Source organism: Phacochoerus africanus, chromosome 8, assembly GCF_016906955.1.
Source record: "Phacochoerus africanus isolate WHEZ1 chromosome 8, ROS_Pafr_v1, whole genome shotgun sequence".
NCBI lineage: Eukaryota > Metazoa > Chordata > Mammalia > Artiodactyla > Suidae > Phacochoerus > Phacochoerus africanus.
The window spans coordinates 857,560-875,444 of NC_062551.1; the positions used below are offsets into that span (position 1 = coordinate 857,560).

At 62.0% G+C, this 17,885-nt stretch overlaps 3 protein-coding genes across 5 annotated transcripts; 2 read left to right on the forward strand and 1 right to left on the reverse strand.

The window, feature by feature from the left end:
* Nucleotides 1-18: 18 nt before the first annotated feature.
* APRT (adenine phosphoribosyltransferase) lies at nt 19-2,448 on the forward strand. 2 transcript variants are annotated; one of them, XM_047788939.1, is made up of 5 exons: nt 19-184; nt 287-393; nt 1,438-1,703; nt 1,811-1,889; nt 2,036-2,448. In XM_047788939.1, exons 1-5 carry the CDS (start codon nt 105-107, stop codon nt 2,176-2,178), a joined length of 675 nt encoding a protein of 224 aa, XP_047644895.1. In that variant the 5' UTR covers nt 19-104; the 3' UTR covers nt 2,179-2,448. The 2 variants fall into 2 exon arrangements, with proteins under 2 accessions (XP_047644895.1, XP_047644896.1); XM_047788940.1 differs by having other exon boundaries at nt 24-184; nt 1,451-1,584.
* Nucleotides 2,449-2,535: 87 nt separating this feature from the next.
* Nucleotides 2,536-6,874, reverse strand: CDT1 (chromatin licensing and DNA replication factor 1). 2 transcript variants are annotated; one of them, XM_047788933.1, is made up of 10 exons: nt 6,585-6,874; nt 5,970-6,092; nt 5,736-5,890; nt 5,053-5,250; nt 4,822-4,967; nt 4,567-4,664; nt 4,091-4,279; nt 3,734-3,874; nt 3,461-3,662; nt 2,536-3,068 (listed from the first exon to the last, which is right to left on the reverse strand). In XM_047788933.1, the coding sequence occupies exons 1-10, from the start codon at nt 6,807-6,809 to the stop codon at nt 2,905-2,907; spliced, it is 1,641 nt and encodes a 546-aa protein (XP_047644889.1). In that variant the 5' UTR covers nt 6,810-6,874; the 3' UTR covers nt 2,536-2,904. The 2 variants fall into 2 exon arrangements, with proteins under 2 accessions (XP_047644889.1, XP_047644888.1); XM_047788932.1 differs by having other exon boundaries at nt 4,567-4,667; nt 6,585-6,873.
* Nucleotides 6,875-6,977: 103 nt separating this feature from the next.
* LOC125133867 (uncharacterized) lies at nt 6,978-10,940 on the forward strand. The gene is made up of 2 exons (XM_047792498.1): nt 6,978-7,190; nt 9,557-10,940. The coding sequence occupies exons 1-2, from the start codon at nt 7,103-7,105 to the stop codon at nt 10,114-10,116; spliced, it is 648 nt and encodes a 215-aa protein (XP_047648454.1). The 5' UTR covers nt 6,978-7,102; the 3' UTR covers nt 10,117-10,940.
* The last annotated feature ends 6,945 nt before the right edge of the window (nt 10,941-17,885 follow it).

Genomic DNA, 17,885 nt, shown 5'->3' on the forward strand with positions numbered 1-17,885 from the left:
GAGTTCGCGTCCCGCCGCGCCCCCGGCGCTCCGCCCACCCCTCCTGCGCAGGCGCGGAGCCGCCGAGCCCGCCGCTCGTGCTCAGGACACGCGCGAACGCGGCGATGGCGGATCTTGAGCTGCAGCTGGTGGCGCGGCGTATCCGCAGCTTCCCCGACTTCCCCGTCCCCGGCGTGCTGTTCAGGTACGGGCAGCCGGGCCACGTGGGGCTGCGCGGCCCGGGCTGTCGGGGCGCGGGGGGTTCCGCGAGGGCTTGAGAGTCACCAAGCCTGTCCTTGCGTGCCAGGGATATCTCGCCTCTCCTGAAGGACCCCGACTCCTTCCGCGCCTCCATCAGCCTGTTGGCGAATCACCTGAAAAAGGCCCACGGGGGCAGGATTGACTACATCGCGGGCAAGTGGAGCGGCCGGCGTCCGCCGGGTCCCCGCGGCTGCTCACCGCTGTCACGCCCCGTGACGGCGCAGCATCGGGGGCTCTTTTTCTTGGGCAGGGCAGGCGCGGGGAGGGTGGTCCCACCGCTTCTGCTGGCGGGAGGACGGGGGTGGCGTGTCGGGGGTCCTTCGGGGAACCCGCCGGGGCCGCGAAGGCGTGTGGGTTTTCATAACAGGCCTGCTGCCCCGCCTCTGGCAGCTCGGAGAGGGGTGGTAGCCCCGCGCCCCCGGGTTCCCGGTCCCCAGCCCTGGAAAGGTGGGGCCGCAGGGTGGAACTGCCCTGGGAATGTGCCCAGAATCCACCGGGGCCAGCCCGCTTTCACGTTCCGCTTCTGTCGTCGCGTATTGCGCGCACGCAGACCCTCGCCCCGGTGGAAGGTTTTAGGCAAGCCCAGGCCTGGGAGGACCCTGGCAGGTGGTGTCCCTCCTTGAGCGCCCCGCCCCTGATCCTCCGGTCGCTCCCGGAGGGCCTGAGGGGCCCCCGTATTGGCCTGAAGGCAGGGAGAGGCTGCGATTGGCGAATCCTGTGGAGGACTCTTGCCTCCAGAAGCCTTCCCCGCATTCCTGGGCGAGGCCGAGGCTCTGAGCTTCCCCTTCACAGCTCGGTTCCCCCCCCCCCCCCCCCCCCCCCCGGTACCGGTGCCCGGTCACTGCCTCTCCTGGACCGAGAGCTCCTGGGGCAGACCCTCCCTGCCTTTCAGCTAGCAGCCACCTCTGGTGTGCCGCTGAGCTTTGGAGAGGGGTCAGGGACTCGCCCAAGGCCACACGGCTGTCTACCAAGCACTGGGGTGGCCCCCGCCTGGCTCCCGAGCTCCGCTCTCCAGACCCCAGCGCGCCCTGTGCGTGGTAGCGACAGCGTTCCCAAGCGAGGGGTGGCATAGGCCTTACCTTTGGAGCTAACAAAGGCACACATCCTGTGTAGTGATGGCCGCTTGTCACTGTCCAGCCCTGACCCATGGGTACCCCAGTGCTGCCCTGCCACGCAGCTGCCCTCCCAACACCCCAGGTCTCGCCGACAGGCCTAGACTCCCGTGGTTTCCTGTTTGGTCCCTCCCTGGCCCAGGAGCTGGGCTTGGGCTGCATTCTCATCCGAAAGCGAGGGAAACTGCCGGGCCCCACCGTGTCTGCCTCATATGCGCTGGAATACGGGAAGGTGAGAAGGCTGCGGGCAGGGCTGCCTCCGTGGACCCAAGTGGAGCCGCCAAGGTTGGCGTGGACCCGGGAGCTGAGACGCTCAGGAGCTGGGCCGGGCTGACAGAGCCAGGAAACAGGGTGGGTTGGAACCTGGGGCCAGGCAGCAGCCCCTCGCCAGCGGCCAGCTCTGCACAGCAGGGCCGCCTGGGGGAAGCCGCGGGTCACATGCCCACTTTCCTTTGCAGGCTGAGCTGGAAATCCAGAGAGACGCCCTGGAACCAGGACAGAGGGTGGTGGTTGTGGACGACCTGCTCGCCACTGGCGGTGAGGCTCCCCCCCAGGAACACTCAGGCCTGGTGGCGCTGTCATCCAGTGGGGGTGGAGGCCAGGGCCTTGGCACTCTGGTCTCCCAGGGGGGCTGCACGGCCTGCTGGGGGCCACTTCCATGCCACCCCCCCCGCCCCAACCAGGAACCATGTGTGCAGCCTGTGATCTGCTGGGCCAGCTGCGGGCCGAAGTGCTGGAGTGCGTGAGCCTGGTGGAGCTGACCTCGCTGAAGGGCAGGGAGAAGCTGGGGGCTGTGCCCTTCTTCTCCCTTCTGCAGTTCGAGTGACCCTGTCTCTGCCCACCCCACCTGCCAGAGGGCCAGCCTGGGTGGCTGCAGCGACACCCTCCACAGGCCACCGGGGGGCACTGGCTACTCGCCTGGACCATTTTCTTTCAGCAGTTGAGGGACTTTCTCCAAGGCCAGCCTCTGCCCATGGCCTCCCTGCAGGCTCTGGAAGTGCCAAGGCCTGGAGTCGGGGCTGGAACTGACCAACCCCCAGGCCGCTGCAGGCTAGTAGGTGGTGGAATGGGGAAGAATAAACAACTTTCTAGAGCAGCACCTGCCTCCCAGTGTCTGGGGGAGGGAGGGTGGGTGCTGCCCGCCTGGTTCCCCTTGCCGCTGTAATTCATCACGCCAACATGCTGACTTTGAACAACTTTATCTCAGTTCTAGAGCCCAGTGTGAGGGGACAGGGCTGGTTCCCTTGCCTGGCTTCTCAAGGCCACCTACACACTGGTGGCCCTGGCTTCCTCTTCCAATCTCAGATCCCACGTCTGCCTCCCTCTTGCGAGGACCTGTGAGACGCTGTCTTGAGATCCCACGTGAGCATCTGCAAGGGCTTCTTCCAACCACTCTGTCCCCTGCCCCCCTGCATCTGTATGGCGGCAGTGGTGGTGTCTGCCGCAGCGGCCAGAACCCAGGCCAGCCAGACGCTCGTGGGGACTCAGGACAGAGTGCAAAGTGCATTGTGTTCGCAGAGGGCCCGGCGGTGCTGGCACGCCTCTGCCAGGCTCACAGTGCCGCCTCGGCATGGGCCAGGCTGGCCAGCCGCGCCGTGACACTTGCCAGGTCGGCAGCCTTGTCCAGCTTGACGTAGGTGTCGGTGCGGATGCGGTGGAGGCTGAGCCAGTCGGGCAGCAGCTCCGAGAGGAGCTGCACGTGCTTCTCCATCTCCCCTGTACAGAGGGGACACGTGAGGCTGGGCACCGGGGCCCTCTTGGCCCCCGCCCCCCCCCTCCCTCGGCAAGATGGGGACGGACTCAAGCAGTGGACCACACAGCCTCACCAAGGAGCTGACCCCGCCCTGGAGACTACGGTGAGAGGTTGCCTGCAGCTCAGAGGGGACAGGCAGTCCTGGGGGCCTCAGGGCTGATGCAGACACCGCAGGGCCAACAAGGACGGGCTGGAGGTTGGGGGCAGCCCCTCAAGGCTGCAGGAGCCGAGGGGGTGGGCAGAGCCTCAGGAGATGCGCACAGCAGGCGCTCAACACGGGTGGGGAATGGAGCAAATCCAGGGTGCCCCCCCTAAGGGGACTTAGGGACTCGGGGACAGAGAGGGCTGCACCCACCAGGGCTCATGGCTGCATGGTAGCTGCCCACCATCCTGGCACAGGCCACCTCCATGGTGAGTGCCGGCCTGCGCTCTGCCACGAAGACGCCGCGCAGCACGCGGGCCAGCTCAGGCAGCCGCTGCAGCCGCTGCAGCCTCTGCTCCTGTTCTGGCTGCCGCGTCATCTGTGCCAGCTGCTTCTGCGCCTCCTTGGCCCGGATCTGTGGTGGGCATGGAGCTGTCAGAGGATGTCTGTCTCACGGCCCGCGCTGCAGGGACACCAAGCACTCACCCGCTCCAGCAGGGCCTGGGACACCCCCTTCAGGGCGGCAGGTGGGGTGGCTGGCGGGGTGGCTGGCAGTGCCAGGCTCGGGCACCCGGGGCTGCTAGGCTCAGCTGTGCGTAGGGCCAGGTCACTCAGGGCCTTCTCCATCTGCGGCAGGTCAGGGGGGAAGAGTCAGGAGAAGCTGCCCCCGGTCCAGCTGCAGGGAGGCTCCCCACCCATCTATGGACCCCCAAGAGTCCTCCATCCAGCCCGGGTTCCCCCCAGGACAGCAAGGGCAGGTCCTGCCACCCTGAGGCCCACGGCTGAGAGTGGAGCCTGGCAGGCACCGACATGGGGGTCAGGCCGTCCCCCCTGCGGCCTTACCCTGGGTGACATCAGGCTGCGGGCGCGGGCCAGCACCTCCTGGGCAGTGGCCAGCTTCTCCACGGTGGGCGGCTGGGGCAGCTCGGCCGGCTCGATGTCAGGCACTTCATCCACATTGAAGCGGGGGTGCCAGCGCATGAGCTGGTCCTCAGGCACCTCCATGGGGGGGTTCAGGGAAGCCAAGAAGGCCTGGGGAGGGGGACTCCAGGTGACCCCGGGCATCCAGGCTCCTACCCCAGCTGGGCGTGCCGGGGAGAGTCACGCCACCTCTCCGAGCCCCGGTACTCTACAGCACAGGGCACCCGGCACCACCCACAGGACTCTTCCCAAGCCTCCCGGGCACCAGCCCACAGCCACGAGCTCCCGCTCATCCACGCAGAGCCAGGGCACCTGCCCGCTTGTAGGAGACGGGTGGAGAGAGATGAGAACTCCGGGGCAGCTGAGACCCTGGCAGCAGGAACAACGTGCCGGCTCACCCTGTGGTGCTCCCGGACGCGGGCCACCAGGTTCTGGCTGAAGACCTGACGCCGCTGCAGCAGGCACGACGCCGTGAGCTGGGGGGCTGCACTGCCAGCTGCTGCGGGGAGAGTCCAGGCCTGAGCCCCGGAGCCAGGCCTAGCCCGTCACCCAACCCACGACCACGGTCTCACCAAGCCCTGTGCCGACACCTTCCACCTACGCTCCAACCCGCACGGCACCACTGGCTGGAACCCGAGGCCGGGCGCACTCACGCTGGTCCAGCAGCGGCTCGATGGTGAGCTGGTAATCGGACCTCCTGATGCCGTCCTTGAAGGTGGGGATGAAGCGCTCCTGGCGGAAGCGGTAGGAGGCAGGGTACACGGTCTTGATCTGGCCCAGGTTGTGCTCTTCAAAGCGCCTACAGCAGGAGGGCGCGGGGGTCAGAGGGCACAGGGACTCCCAGGGCAGGCTGAGGCAGGCTGAGGCCCCGGCCCCCTGCTCACTTGCGCATCATGTCCTGGACACCCTGCTTGACCTTGGCGAAGGTCACGGTCTCGGAGCGGTTGTGGAGCATGCCCACGATGGTGTCCAGGCTGCGGAACATCTCGGCCAGCACTTGGTACTTGTAGGGTAGCACGAGGCCCGGGGGCCCCGGCTGGGCCAGGGCGTGGAAGCGCTGGTAGGCGGGCATCTTCTCCCCACTGCCAGGGCAGGAGCAAAGCCTTGAGAAGAGCTCCGGACTCACCCCTCCGGCCCCCCCAATGGCATGCAAAACGGCTGGGGAGACCCTGGAGGCTGGGGGGGGGGGTCGACCCCCTGGACGTGCTGCACACCAACTCACAAAGCCCTCGCACGCCCACCATCTCCCCATCGCGAGGACTACAAGGACAGCGAGACTCAGCTCTGCCCCGGAGGTCCCAGCCATGCCCAGCCCTAGCTTTCTCTAGGAGGCATGTGATGACCACACAGCCCCGGGAGGGCAGACACAGAGCCACGGAGCAAGTGGCCAGTGACTGCTGGCTGTCGAAATGGCCTGAAATCACGGGGCCCAAGCCCTCTCACAGGCAGAGGCCGAGACCCGTAGACTGTGCCAGCCTCCGGGAAGGCGTGGCTCTGGCCCCCAGCTGGGCCCAGCCCTACCAGGCTGCCCTTTCCTGGAGGTCCTGACCTCCCACGCAGGACTCACCCCGGCTCTGCTGGGCGCCCCTCCTCCTCCGGGACTCTGGGGTCCCCAGCATCCTTCCTCTGGGCACTTTCCCTCAGCTCCTGGACCTGTGCCCCCACTTCCTGTGCCCGCTGCAGACGGGACTTGAGCTCAGAGAGAGTGACCTTCAAGGGGACCTGTGGACACAGGGTGCCATCAGCCAGCGTGTCAGCCCCCACCAGTCCACCTGCCCTGCCCTCCGGGCAGCCTCCTCACCTTGTCCTGCTGAGCTGCCCTGCAGGGCAGCTGACCTTCTGAGAGGGTGGCCTTCTTTGTCCTCTTGCTGGGAGAAGAGTGCTCGGGCGAGCCAGGGGCAGCGGGGGAACTGGGGCCAGAGCCCTGGTGGGAAGGACGCCAAAGACGATGGAGTCACAAAATCCCAGTGCCCCATCTCCACAGAAGGCGGCTCTCCCATCCCCTGCGCTACCTGGGACGCGGCCTCACTCACAGCCAGGCCCCAGTCACCCTGGCCTGACCCCGCACCTCGCCTTGCCCACGAGCCTGGGGTTGCGCCGGCGGGAAGGGCTCTGGCCCCGGCCCCGCAGTGTCACACCTGTCACTATTAGTCCTCCGGGAGGGAGGCCTCCCGAGGCTACCGGGCCCCGCCCACCTGGGCACGTGACCCGACCCTAGCCCCTCCTCCCGCCGGGGGCTTTGGCCCACCCTCCGCACCCAGGGCCCTGGCCAGCGCCCTCCTCCTGCGTCGGTCTCTCCAGGGGCCCCGCCCCGCCCCCTCCCCACCGGGGAGGGGGGGGGGCTCGCCCCTCCACCGGTTCCTCCCGTCCGTGCCCCTCCCTGGCCTCAGGGTCCCCCCTCCCTCCGCGTCCTCACCGTGTCGGCCGGCAGCCGCAGCCTCCGGCGCGCAGGCGGCGCGGGCTCGTCGCGCGTGGGCTCGGCGGCCGGGCGGGCGCGCTTGCGGCTGCCGCCGGGGCCCGGAGCGCTGGGCGCGGGCTTGGCGGGGCTCGGAGTGCGCAAGGACGGCTTGGCCCGCGGCGGCGCGCCGCGGAGCCCGGGACGGCGGCGCGCGAAGAAGTCGGTGACGCGGCGCTGCTCCATGACCAGAGCGGGAAAGCGGAGCAGCGGGACCACCGGCGGAAGTGGAGCCCGGCTTCGCGCGGGTTTTCGCGCCGCGGCTTGGCCCCGCCCCTCCGTGGGCGGGACCATCGGCGTCCCGGCCCGGGGGTTGGCGGGAAAGGGACGCGCACGGGCGCGTGCGCACTGGCCCTCTCGGCAGGGGTCTGCGGGCCGTGGGCGCGCTGGGTGCCGTCCCTCCGGTCCCGACCCAGGGGGCGCCGGGCGGCGCGGCTCCTGGTGGACGCCAAGCGCGTTCTGAACTGACAAAGAGAAAAATGCTGCGCTGCTTCCCGCTGACGCCCAAGCTCAAACGAGGCAACGAAGCTGGCGCCCAGCCGCGCGGACCCGGGAGGCGCTGCGCAGGTGGCCGCAGGGGCGGGGGGCTCGGCGCGGCTGGGGCCCGGCCCTGAGGCGAGCGTGCAGCCCGAAACGCGGAGGAGGGGGATGCGCAACCACTGAGTTAATTGCACACGTTAAGGGAGGACGCTGTGATTGTGACTCAGACTGTTTTGAAAAAGAAAGGTGCTCTCAAATGGCTGAGTTGGAAAAAAAGTACTTCTTAGGGCCTGAAACTTGGCTTATCCGGCAGGCTCAAGTTGAGGAATTCCCATCACAGGAGAATGCACTCGGCTCGGTCCTGAAGTGTGATCACAGGCCCGAGAGGAAAGTAATCACGAGGAGGCTTGTCTTTAGGAGGCACGAGCGCTGAGACGGGGGCTTTACCGGGCCGTCTTTTCCAGGATTTCTGTAAATAGCATGAATCGTGCCTTTAGAGAAGAAAAAGAGAGCTCCCTAGAGGCTCAGCGCGTTAAGAATCCTGCTTTGGGACTTGCTGCTGTGGGGCAGCAGGTTAAGAATCCGTCTAAGATCCCTGAGGACGCGGATTCCATCCCTGGTCTCCGTCAGTGGGTTAAGGATCCAGCCTTGCTGCGGTGTAGGTCGCGGATGGGCTCCCATACCGCAGGATCAGATCCCTGGCCCGGGAACTTTCCACAGTCTGCCAGTACGACTAAAAACAAATGAACACAAGAGTACAGTGATTAGGAAGTTGGGGTTGATGTGACAGGCAGGTGTGGAGCTGTCATCCAGACAGCTGGTGGCAAGTTGTCAATGGGACGAGGCCGGCGTTTTTAAGGCTTTGTTTTGTTAACGGTTTTATTTTGGCGCTTGTAGCCTGAGCCACCAAGTAGAATGTATTTTCTTTCCTCTTCTTTTCATGCTTTATTTCATATACTCTTTTTCTACTCTCCAGTGGGGTTTATCAGTGGGTATGGAATACAGGTCTCTGTGCTGTGCAGCTGGGCCTGGTTAGTTATCCAAACTGTACATCTTGGCTTGCATTTGCTCATCCCAAGCTCCCCGTCCACCCCACTCCCTCCCCCATCCCCCTTGGCAACCTCAAGTCTCTTCTCTGTGAGTCTGTTTCTTCTTCGTAGGTAAATTCATTTGTGTCATATTTGCATATTTTTTTAAATTTTTGGGGTCTTTTTGCCATTTCTAGGGGCGCACCAGCTGCATATGGAGGTTCCCAGGCTAGGGGTCGAATAGGGAGCTGTAAGCTGCCAGCCCACACCAGAGCCACAGCAACGCGGGATCCGAGCCGCGTCTGCAACCTACACCACGGCTCACGGCAACACCGGATCCTTAACCCACTGAGCGAGGCCAGGGTTCAAACCAGCAACCTCACGGTTCTTAGTCGGAGTCGTTTCTGCCACGCCACGACAGGAACTCCTGTGTCATATTTTAGATCCTGCATGTAAGTGGTGTCATGTATTTGTCTTTGCCTCACTTCATTCAGTGTGATGATTTCTGGGTCCATCCGTGTTGCTGCAGATGGCGTTATTTCGTTCTTTTCATGTCTGAGTAACATTCCTCTTAATTCACTCACTGATGGTTACTCTGGTTGCTTCCATATCTTGGCCGTTTCCAGTAATGCTGCTGTGAGCACTGGGGTGCATTATCTGTTTGAAGTAGTATATTCATGTTTTCCCCAGGTAGAGGCCAGGGATCAAACGTGCACCACAGCGGTGTCCCAAGCCAGAGCAGTGGCAACGCCAGATCCCTGGCTGCTCGGCCACCAGGGGACTCCTGCAGTCTTTTGGATGGTGGCCATTCTGACCAGTGGTACCTCACTGTGGCTCTGATTTGCACAAAATGTGTTTCTTTCTTTCTTTTTTTTTTTTGGTCTTTTGTTGTTGTTGTTGTTGTTGTTGCTATTTCTTGGGCCGCTCCCGCGGCATATGGAGGTTCCCGGGCTAGGGGTCGAATCGGAGCTGTAGCCACCGGCCTACGCCAGAGCCACAGCAACGCGGGATCCGAGCCGCGTCTGCAACCTACACCACAGCTCACGGCAACGCCGGATCGTTAACCCACTGAGCAAGGGCAGGGACCGAACCCGCAACCTCATGGTTCCTAGTCGGATTCGTTAACCACTGCGCCACGACGGGAACTCCAAAATGTGTTTCTTAATCAGAATCCAGGTTGGAGAGAGGATTCACCTGAGTCCAAGGAGAGCGTTTTTCCAATTTCACGCCTGCTCTACATTCAAGAGGGAAATTTTGAGGCTTCCAGACCTGCAATGGGAGCGTAAGGAACAGGCATAGCCTCTGCCTAAGACTAGCGGCAGTCTGGGGACCTCTTCTGTCTTGGTCACAGCCGCTCACCGGGAGGGAGGGCGCTGTCTTCTCTTCCAGCAGCAAGACGGTTCCCTGCTGTCTTGTCACATTTAGGAGCAAACTCCTGGTCTGGAGAGTGGCAGGACCTAACCTCAGTGGCTGTTCCTTGCGGACCCCTGCCCTCTGCAGGTAAGCTGATAGGTGGGATGCGGCCTGGAGGCCTCCCTGGGCCAGGGGACACAGAGCTGGCTCCTTCAGCGCTGTGTGTGTCTGGCCACTGCCCACCCACCCGCCTGCACCCAGAGTGTGGCTCCGAGCTCGGGGCTCAGGCCCTCCTGGAGGAGTGTGAGGGCGCCCGAGGCAGGTCCAGGGCCGTGAGAAATCCAGGGAGACCACTTCTCGAGCGGACTCCCTTCCCACCTGGCCCCCATGCGCTGCGTGACAGGCACACACTGCCTGGCATGTCTCCCTCAAGGGGACTCCTGGGAGGGAAGGAACTGCACAGACGTGTCTCCTTAGGGGCCGGGTCTGGGGCACGAAGCTGGGGGGCAGAGCTGGCCCTAGGAAGCCAGGAGTGGCTCAGGGGTCAGCTGAGTCCAGAGCAGGAGGAAGGCATGTCTGTGGGCGGGAAGGCCAGGGAGCCTGGGGTCTCCATCATGCAGGGGCCCCTCTGACAGCAGGAAGGGGGCCGCCCCACAGCAGGGGCCTCCGGATGCCCTCCAGCGCTAGGGCAGTGTCCATGCCCCGGGGCAGCTCTGCCCCCCGTTACCTGACTTTAAGGTCACTCCTGGAGCGCAGCCCTGGGCCCGGTCCCTTCTCAGACAGAAAACCGCCCACCCGCCTGCCGTGATGGCGCTGGGCAGCCCCAGGGGCGCTGGACCGAGAACTTGGTGGGCTAGAGTTTTGTGACCAAAGGAAAACGGGGAGGGGGAGGAGACCCCCGACTCCTCCTTCCTGAGTAGACGGCCAGCTTCCATCAGCAGCCCCTGCTCCATGTCAGCTGAGCGTCGTCTTGTCCCTTGCTGGTCACACTGGGACCACTGGGCGCCGCGGAAACGGACGAAACCGTGGTAACAAATGCTGAACGTGGACATGAGCGCAGGTTGCAGCTCCCCGTTGCCTTTCCCTGTACGTCTGTCTTTGGCGGGGGAAGAGAGGCGCTGCTGAGAGGGACTGACCTCCCTGGGTGGGTGTGGCTCTCACCCACCCTTGGGCGTGTGGGCGCCTGTCTCCAGCGTCTGTTGGGTGGTTTTGCCGCTAAGCGCGCCCGCTCTCTTTAAGGGATCACGTGCGAGACCTCCCGTAGTTTTTTACTTGCAGTCTCCAGTCTCCTCGTGGCATTAACTCTGTCATCACTTACTTTGTCCTTCTACTCCGTCCCTCCCACCACCCTATGGCCCCAGAAACAGCCAGCCGGATACAGCAACTAACTCAGATTCGTTTGTTTGTTTCTTGGTTGGTTTTTTGGGTTTTTTTTTTTTTTTCCGGCAGCATGTGGGAGTTCCTGGGCCAGGGACCGACCCCGCGCCACCGTAGCAACCCAAGCCGCTGTAGTGACCGTGCCGGATCTTTAACCTGCTGCACCACAGGAGAGCTCCCTAACTCTGATAGTTCTAATGCTTTCTGGTTGGGTCTCGTGAGGCCCAGCCGCCCTTTGGGAAGACATGCACTTTTAAGAGGTAGCCCTGCCCCCTTCCCACACACGTGCCTCTTCCCCCCCCCCACCGCTTTCTTTTCAGGGCCGCACCCACAGCCTATGAAACTTCCTGGGCTAGAGGTCTAATCAGAGCTACAACTGCCAGCCTACACCACAGCCACAGCCGCAGCAATGCCAGATCCAAGTCACATCTGCCCCCCATGGCACAGCTTGTGGCAACGCCTGGTCCTTAACCCACTGAGCGAGGCAAGGGATCGAACCTGCATCCTCATGGATGATAGCTGGGTTCTTAACCCACTGGGGCACAGCAGGAACTCCCACATTTGGCTCTTAAAGTACCCCTGAGTGGGTTGCTCTTTCTTCCAAGCCAAGGAGCCTTGACTGAACAGGGTTGCAAAGGTTCATCCCTGGAAAGCTGCGTGAATAATGTGCAAAGAAGGAGGTAGGAGTCCTTCTCTGACAAAGTCCGCCGGACACAGCGTGTCGGCTATTGGTGTGGAACCCGCTGGGCAGCTCCAGCCTGGCCGAGATAACCCGCGTGACAGAAAGAGCGAGAGGCAGAGGGGCTGGAACCCGGCTGTGAATGTCCCCCCCCCTGCAGATGTGTTTGATCTCTCAGGGTTTACAGAGGGCCCACCACGCACCAGGCTGCAAACAGACAGGTGAGGCCCCTGCTCTCGGGGAACTCGTGTTCCGGTGGAGCAAGATCGAGGTGAGGTTTTCAGAGAGAGGCAGCTCCTGGTGGCTCGGGAGGTTACTGCACTGTCACTGCAGCGGCCAGGTCACTGCTGTGGCGCAGCTTTGATCCCTGACCTGGGAGCTTCTGCATGCCTTGGGCGTGGCCAAAAAAGAAAAAAAAGAGGGAGAGGGCTAGGATTTCAGATAAAGAATAGAAACCTGGGGAGTTCCTGGTGGTGCAGTGGGTTAATGATCCAGCTTTGTCTCTGTGGAGGCACCAGTTCGATCCCCGGCCCACCGCAGTGGGTTAAGGATCCAGTGTTGTTGCTACGGCTGTTGCAGCAGCTGTGGCACAGGTCACTGTTCCAGCTCAGATTTTCTTTTCTTTTTTTGCCTTTTCTAGGGCCGCTCCTGTGGCATCTGGAGGTTCCCAGGCTAGGAGTCGAATCGGAACTGTAGCCACCAGCCTACGCCAGAGCCACAGCAACACGGGATCCAAGCCGCATCTGAAACCTACACCACAGCTCACGGCAACTCCAGATCCTTAACCCACTGAGCCAGGCCAGGAACCTAACCCACAACCTCATGGTTCCCAGTCAGATTTGTTAACCACTGTGCCACGACGGGAACTCTTCCAGCTCAGATTTGATCCCTGGCCCGGGGGCTTCCATATGCTATGGGCGCAGCCCCCCCCCCCCAAAAAGATAAATCCTGGCTAGGGGATTGAGCCGGGGGAGCCACTTTTGATTCCAGGGCTCAGGGAGGCCTCTTGGAGGCAGTGACATGTGAACTGAGAGCTGCCTGGGAAGACCTGACGGAAGAGACTCCACAGCAGAGGGAACAGCACGTGCAAAGGGCCTGTGGCACAGCCCATGCGGGCACATCGCCTTTGTGACGGAGCCCTGGATGTCCTCCAGCGCCTCTTGAATGCCCGTCCCGTGGGATGAAGGGGTTGCAAAGGTCCACCTGGGCCCCGAGGGAGGAGTGCAGGCCCATCTCCTCTTTTCTCTTTCTGTTTAGGGCCACTCCCACAGCACATGGAGGCTTCCAGGCTGGGGGCTGCATCAGCTACAGCTGGTGACACACCACAGCCACGGCGATGCTGGATCCTTAACCCACAGAGCCAGGCCGGATGGAACCCTCATCCTTGTGGACACGAGTCGGATTCATTTTGCTGCGCCACAATAGGAACTCCCAGGCCCACGTCTTGCTGGAACATGGTCAAGGTCACATTGTACGATGAGCTGTCCAAAGGCGGATCCATCCCCACCCAGAGAAGGATTCAAGCATCGAATATTAGCGGCCATGGTGTGTGTGCTCCCCACGTGCCAGGCACAGTCCTGGGAGCTTTACGCGGTCTGATGCACCCGCACAGCCACCCTCAACAGACATGCCCATTTCATCCGTGAGACAACAAGCCAAAGAGGCTGAGCCGCATGCTTCCGGCCACACAGCCTGCCCGTGCCTGAGCTGAAGTTCAGACCCGGCCCCTGCTGAGTCAGGGCCTGTCTGCCCACCCAGGTGGCCCCCACCCCCGACAGGAGCGACTTGGGTGGGTGCCTCACACCAGCTGCGTGAGAGGCCCGTGGGCTCCACCCCTGCCAGCAAGGCCTGCCCGGCTCTGCATAAGTCAGCTCTCACTAGCTGTGGGCCGACCTAAACTTTGGACCCAGGGGTTGGCTGAGGGGACTGTCGCGGGCTCCACTTTGCTTTCCCGAGGAATCCCCTGGCCCGGCCCACATTCAGTTTCTCATCGGCCCACAACTGTATCTTACAGACCTTGGGACTCTGGTGCTGTCACTGGGTCCTGGTCCCAGCCACATCCTCGGCACCCCTCCCCTTTCCAGTGACATCCCAACGTGAGGCTAGAGTTTCTTCAGATGCTTTAGCCAAAGCAACACCCAATCATCACCGACTGTACATGGAGCGCCTGTAACAACCCAGCTGCTTCCTGTTCAACCAGACACTAAAGAGATTGCCAAAAAGCAAAGGAAGGCCCCTCCTGACACTAAAATATTTTGTCTTGGAAAATACAATTAATGTTCTTTCTTTTTTTCTTTTGGCCACACCCACAGCACACAAAGTTCCCAGGCCAGGGGTCGAACCCATGCCACAGGAGTGACCCAGGCCACAGCAGCGACAGTGCTAGATCCTTAACCCACTGGGCCACTAGGGAACTCCAATACCTAAATTTTTTTAAAGCTTTAGTTTAAATTTTTAAGATGGCAACTATTGTTAGGTATAACCCACCTCAATGAAAGCTTTAGGGGGACTTCCCATTGTGGCTCCGTGGTAATGAACCTGACTAGTATCCATGAGGATGTGGGTTTGATCCCTGGCCTCGCTCAGTGGGTTAAGGATCCGGTGTTGCCACGAGCCACGGCATGGCACAGACACTGCTTGGAATCAGCATTGCTGTGGCTGTGGTGTAGGCTGGCAGCTGCAGCTCTGATTCGACCCCTAGCCCAGGAACTTCCATACGCCACGGGTGTGGCCCTGAAAACACACACACACACACACAGCCCTTAGTGGTCCTGCCCCTGCCTGCCTGCCTGCCACCTCAGTAGATTCCCGGCATGAAGGGCTGGTCCCCAGCCGCTCCACCTTGGAGCCATTTGCACAGAAGGACCAGCACCCAGGGGTGTGTAGCTAGCACCTCACCGTTTTTAAAGCAAGGTCACAAGACGAAAGCAGCTATAGCCTCTGTGAGGTGTGCTGTGCAGGCTCTGTTCCCTGCGATCGGGAGACCGCATCTGCCTCATCCTCAAAGCAGGCCTACAAGCCGTGCCCTGTTTTGGGGTGAAGACGCAGAGACGGCAGAGAGCTGTGTCTGCACCCCCACCTCTGCCCTCAAACTGCTGCTCCTGCCTCGCAGAGAGGAGTCAGAGACCCGCCAGATTCGGGTCTCCGGGAACTCCCCTGGGCCCCACGGAGAGCCCCTCACCTGCAGCCACAAGGGAGCTTTCAATGGGCTTGGCTTGGAATTCCAGGCCCCCGGCCAAGCATGGAGGCAGCTTTCACCTTTAGTGAAGGTGTTTGGGTCTCAGCCAGGATCAATGTCTACTTGGCTCACTGTCACCAGACAACCTTGAACTGCAGTACAGGATGGGCCGAAAGGGGAGGCCACTGCCCCGGGGTTCGTGTCCCACCGAGCCTGCGTATCGGGAACCTACTCCCAGCGGGCGTCTCGAGAGTCCCCAGAAGGGTGAGCTTTGTACTCCCACGTGCTAAGGACAAACCCACTGAGCAGCGGTGTCTCAAAGGAGGTCAGGCCTGGGAGACGGTTCGCTGGGTCCCGCCCCACTGTGAGTGTCCAGAGCAGGGCTGTCCAGGAAAAATGCAGCAGGAGCTGCAAGCGCAATTAAAATTTTTCTTGTAGCTACATTAAAAAAGTAAAAAGAAGCAGGTGACAGGAGTTCCCAATGTGGGGCAGTAGGTTAAGAATCTACCTGCAGCGGCTCAGGTTACTGCAGACAGGTTCAATCCCTGGCCTGGTGCAGCCAGTTAAAGAACCCGGTGTTGCTGCCACTGCAGGGTAGGTCGCAGCTGTGGCTGATTCAGTCCCTGGCCGGGGAACTTCCATATACCACGAGTGCAGGCAACATTTTTTTAAAAAAGACAGTGGACAGTAATTTCTCAAGTATATTTTAATTTTACCTACTATTTCCAACATGCCATTATATCATTAATTAATCAGTATAAGTGAGATATTTCAGTTATCACCACCCTAATCGTCACAAAGTGCGAATCACTAGGACTATTCACGCCCCATGTGATGCGTAATCTACACGGACAGCACGTCTCCATTTGGAGCATGCTCAATTTTCATGGGAATACTGGATCTTTATTTTTTATTTTATTTTTTTCTTTTTAGGGCCACACCTGCGCGGCATATGGAGGTTCCCAGGCTAGGGATCCAATCGGAGCTGTAGCTGCCGGCCTACGCCAGAGCCACAGCAACGCCAGATCCCAGCCGCGCCTGCGACCTACACCATAGCTCACGGCAATGCTGGATCCTTAACCCATTGAGGGAGGCCAGGGATCCAACGCTTAACCTCACAGGTTCCTCGTGGGATTCGTCTCCACTGTGCCACCACGGGAACTCCTCGAACCCTTATTTAGAAGTGATGAAATTCCAGAGTTCCCGTGGTGGCTCAGTGGTTAACGAATCCCACGAGGAACCATGAGGTTGCGGGTTCGATCCCTGGCCTCGCTCAGTCGGTTAAGGATCCCGCGTTGCCGTGAGCTGGGGTGTAGGTCGCAGACCCGGCTCGGATCCCGCGTTGCCTGGCTGTGGTGCCGGCCGGCGGCTACAGTTCCGATTCGACCCCTAGCCTGGGAACCTCCATACGCCGCGGGTGTGGCCCTAGAAAAGGCAAAAAAAAAAAAACCCAACCCAACCTAGAAGTCAAGTTGGAAAAGTGGACTCACACGCCCAAGTTGTTCTAAGTAAACTTAAAAGTCTTCCAATAACGGTGAAGAGTGCTCAGATTAATTAAATTAGCCCACGCAAGTGCACCGCAGCTGCCAGAGGCACTTCCACTGCGCAGGACCAGGGCGGGTCTCCGGGTACCCGGGGGTGGAGCACGAGGCCGCGGAGCCAGGGTCCCGCCGCGCAGGAAGAAGCCCGCGGCCCCGCCCCAGCCGCCGCCCGCGTAGACGCGCACTCGCCCGAGCCTACCGCGGCGCAGCCTGGGGCTGCCAATCACAGCGGCGGGGCGGGGCCCGCGGGGGGCGGGCCCGGGTTGGCCGGCCTGGGGTCTCGGCCGACGGGGCGGTGGCGGCCGGGACCACGTGACCCCGCCGGGGGCTGTCCTGCGGAGCGCCGGCCGCTGAGTGCCGCTTGGGTCACCTGGGCGCTGCAGCCCCAGCGTCCCGCCAGGCCTCAGCTTGCCTTCGGGGACCGCTCCCCCTGTCCTGACACCTCCTGTCCTCCAGGCGCACCGTTTGCCCACCGGGGTGGCCCCTCGCGGCAGGGTGTTCGTCCCAAGACAGCGCCTGGACCTGCGTGGATCACCTGAGACAGTGTGGCCGTGCCTGAGACCCAGGCGTTTGTCCAGAGGAAGCCAGAACCCCCCGCGTCTGCCCCCCTCACCTGTTGGCGAAGGCGGCCACCCACCGGTTCGCCTCCTGATGGAAGCCGTGACCTGGGGACTACACCGAGGGCCTGGCAATAGCCATCCTTTCACCCTGAAGGCCCTGCTGCAAGCCGCCCCGTCCAGGGTGAGCCCGAGTGCCCTGCGTCCCAGAGCTCAGACCTGGTGGCCTGGAAGGGTGCCAACGGCCCCGGCTCCAGAGTGAGCCTGCCGTCCATTAGGCGGTGCTCACTTAGCTCCGAATGCTGAGCAAGGCGCCAAGCCAGGAGCCCAGGGGGCCCGTGGGGAGAAGCCAGTGGGGCGACATGCCTTAAACAGGGTGTACACAGGCCCCTGAGAGGGCCTTGCTCACCCCAGGGAGACCGAGTGGGGGCTTTTTCTCTGAGAATGGCCCCAGGCGGGAGCAGCCTGTGGGAAGCTGCAGTGGGGTCTGTCCCTGGCTGGGGACTCAGGCCCAGGCAGCCAGGATGATGCGCTGACCGGAGAGGGTGTTCATGGCCTCCGAGGTCATTTTGGTGGAGGGCAGTGGGAGCTTTACATATGCGGCCCTGCCTGGGCTGGAAGCCTGGGTGGTGGATTGGAGCCCGGGAAAGGCTGACGCTGTTACTACGGCTTGGGATTAGGGGGCGGATGGACTCCCTTATGGTGCAACAGGTTAAGTATCTGGCATTGTCACTGCAGTGGCTCTGGTCACTGCTATTGTGCAGGTTTGATCCCTGGCCAGGGAACTTCCACATGCCTTGGGCTTGGGAAAAAAAAAAAAAAAAAAAGATCAGATACTGATTCATCCATGGAGCTGTGTGTGTGGCTGTAGGCGGGTGACCACACTGTCCAGGAGGCTGACCTGTGGGTCCTTGGGGTGGCCTACAGGTGCTGCCTCCAGGGAGGGCAGTCCTGGAGGGACAAGGCCTCATTGGTCGCTAGCAGTCAAGCCACTGCCCCCCAAGGATCAGACAAGGAAGGCCCAGCCCAGGACTTTGGGAGCTGAAGGGAGGGGCAGCCAGTGTGGCCA